This window comes from Helianthus annuus, chromosome 13 (assembly GCF_002127325.2).
Source record: "Helianthus annuus cultivar XRQ/B chromosome 13, HanXRQr2.0-SUNRISE, whole genome shotgun sequence".
Classification (NCBI taxonomy): domain Eukaryota; kingdom Viridiplantae; phylum Streptophyta; class Magnoliopsida; order Asterales; family Asteraceae; genus Helianthus; species Helianthus annuus.
In genome coordinates, this window is record NC_035445.2 from 31757217 (window position 1) to 31758918 (window position 1702).

The 1702-nt window shown below is 41.1% G+C and overlaps 1 protein-coding gene across 1 annotated transcript; it reads right to left on the bottom strand.

The window, feature by feature from the left end:
* Window positions 1-618: 618 nt before the first annotated feature.
* On the bottom strand, window positions 619-1198 carry LOC110900976 (vegetative cell wall protein gp1-like). The gene is made up of 2 exons (XM_022147831.1): window positions 895-1198; window positions 619-782 (listed from the first exon to the last, which is right to left on the bottom strand). Exons 1-2 carry the CDS (start codon window positions 1196-1198, stop codon window positions 619-621), a joined length of 468 nt encoding a protein of 155 aa, XP_022003523.1.
* Between the last annotated feature and the right edge of the window lie 504 nt (window positions 1199-1702).

The following is a 1702-nucleotide window of genomic DNA, read 5'->3' on the forward strand; positions in this document are numbered from 1 at the left end:
TTCGATTGTTAATACAGGAAGAATGTCTTAATGGTTTGACTATATATATATATATGTATATATATCTTTAGCCATGGTCTCATTCGACCATATAGGCTTTAAGGCTTGGACATAGTCCACCACCTATTGGATCAGTGTGATTCCTCATTACAACACTGCCATTTACCATTGCCAGTAATATAGGCTTTGCCATATGGCTGGTCCATAACAATTAAGAAGATTTTTGTGAAATTTTGAGCCGATCGATAAAGTTCGGATTAAAATCGAGATGATCGCTTGAAAAGGATTTAATGGATACATATAAGATAACTCCAAAAATTATCATTAAAATATGAAAGATTACAATACTTGTCCACATAGGGACTTAAAAGAAATTACAATACTTGTCCACATAGGGACTTTTGAAAATGAAATAACAATGACATGTCCACGCAAGGACTTTTGAAATTTAAATTACAATACAACAAAAAGATAAATAACAAATCTTCATTCATCCTTCTTTCCACTGATTATCTTGGAAAGTTTCTTGAAGATCTTGTTTGTTCTCTTTTCATTCTTTTTAGCCTGTCGTTGAATCTGCTCCGCCTGCTCCAAGGCTTGATTAATAGCCTCGAGTTGTTACGGTGGTTGTGGTTGTGGCACAACAGGATACTGGTACCCATAATTGGGATATCCAGCATTTGGGTAAGCGGGAGGAAATGGTGATGGATATAGTGCATTATGAACAACCGCCTGAAGATAGGGGTCGTATGGCGGAGCTGGATAACTATAATCCATAGGTGCTGAAAAAGTAGTATTATATGTAGTCGTATATGGATATGTAGGAATTCGGTTATCAAAACCCATGGGTGGTTGTTGAGGTGGCTTAACAACTGGTTCAGTGTTATGGTCCACCCATTTGTGGGTCCTCTGGAACAGTGGGATAAGATGGTGGCAAAGGTGGAAGCGAACCCGACCATTGCCCCGCACGCATCGACATACGTGCACCATGAGGTTTCCTTGGTTGTGGTGGTGGTTGCGGTTGCTCCGCGTGCTCCATTGGCTCGTCCTCTTGTGGAGGCGGCGGCATTTGTGGAGGTGGATAAGGAGGTGTGTAAACAAAAGTAAATTGGTTGAAGTATTGGTCCCATTCATCGGGACCCTGGTATGGAGATCCGGCATAGGATGTCGTGTCACTTGATAGCACAATTGGATGCATGTGGGATGCTGATAGCGGTATTTCCGGGCCCGAATCGTCATCCGGTTGGTTTTGTTGGCTTTGTTAGTTTTGGCTAACAGGTGGTGTGTTAATAAACTGGTTAGGGTAGAAAGAGTCATTAGAAGAATATGAGTGAGAATGGTGAGAATGGTGTGAGTGATGAGATTGAGATGAATGGTGTGAGACGGAATGTCTCGCTGACTTAGACGAGTGTGACTCGCTTGAGTACCGTGGGTGGTCTGAGCTATGGGATTGAGAGGGTATGTGTCCTGATGGTTCTCCTCTCATTGGACCTTTTCCTCGTCCTCTGGTTCTCGGCGACATGTTGCCTGTTAAATATAAAAAAATAACAATAACTTAATATAGATATGAGTAATCCTAGGTCAATGCCTAGACTCGAAAAGTCTAAGGATTATGATAATGTGATATTTGAGATTAAACACATAAGGCTAGTGTTTAATTCACTCAAATGTTGGCTCTGATACCAACCTATCATACCCTGAT

Excerpts from the sequence above, each read along its gene's own strand:
- LOC110900976 (XM_022147831.1), bottom strand. The coding sequence starts at position 1,198 with ATGCATCCAATTGTGCTATCAAGTGACACGACATCCTATGCCGGATCT. Across the intron at positions 783-894 it reads TCCAGAGGACCCACAAATGG|CACCTATGGATTATAGTTAT; the intron begins GTGGACCATAAC and ends CTACTTTTTCAG.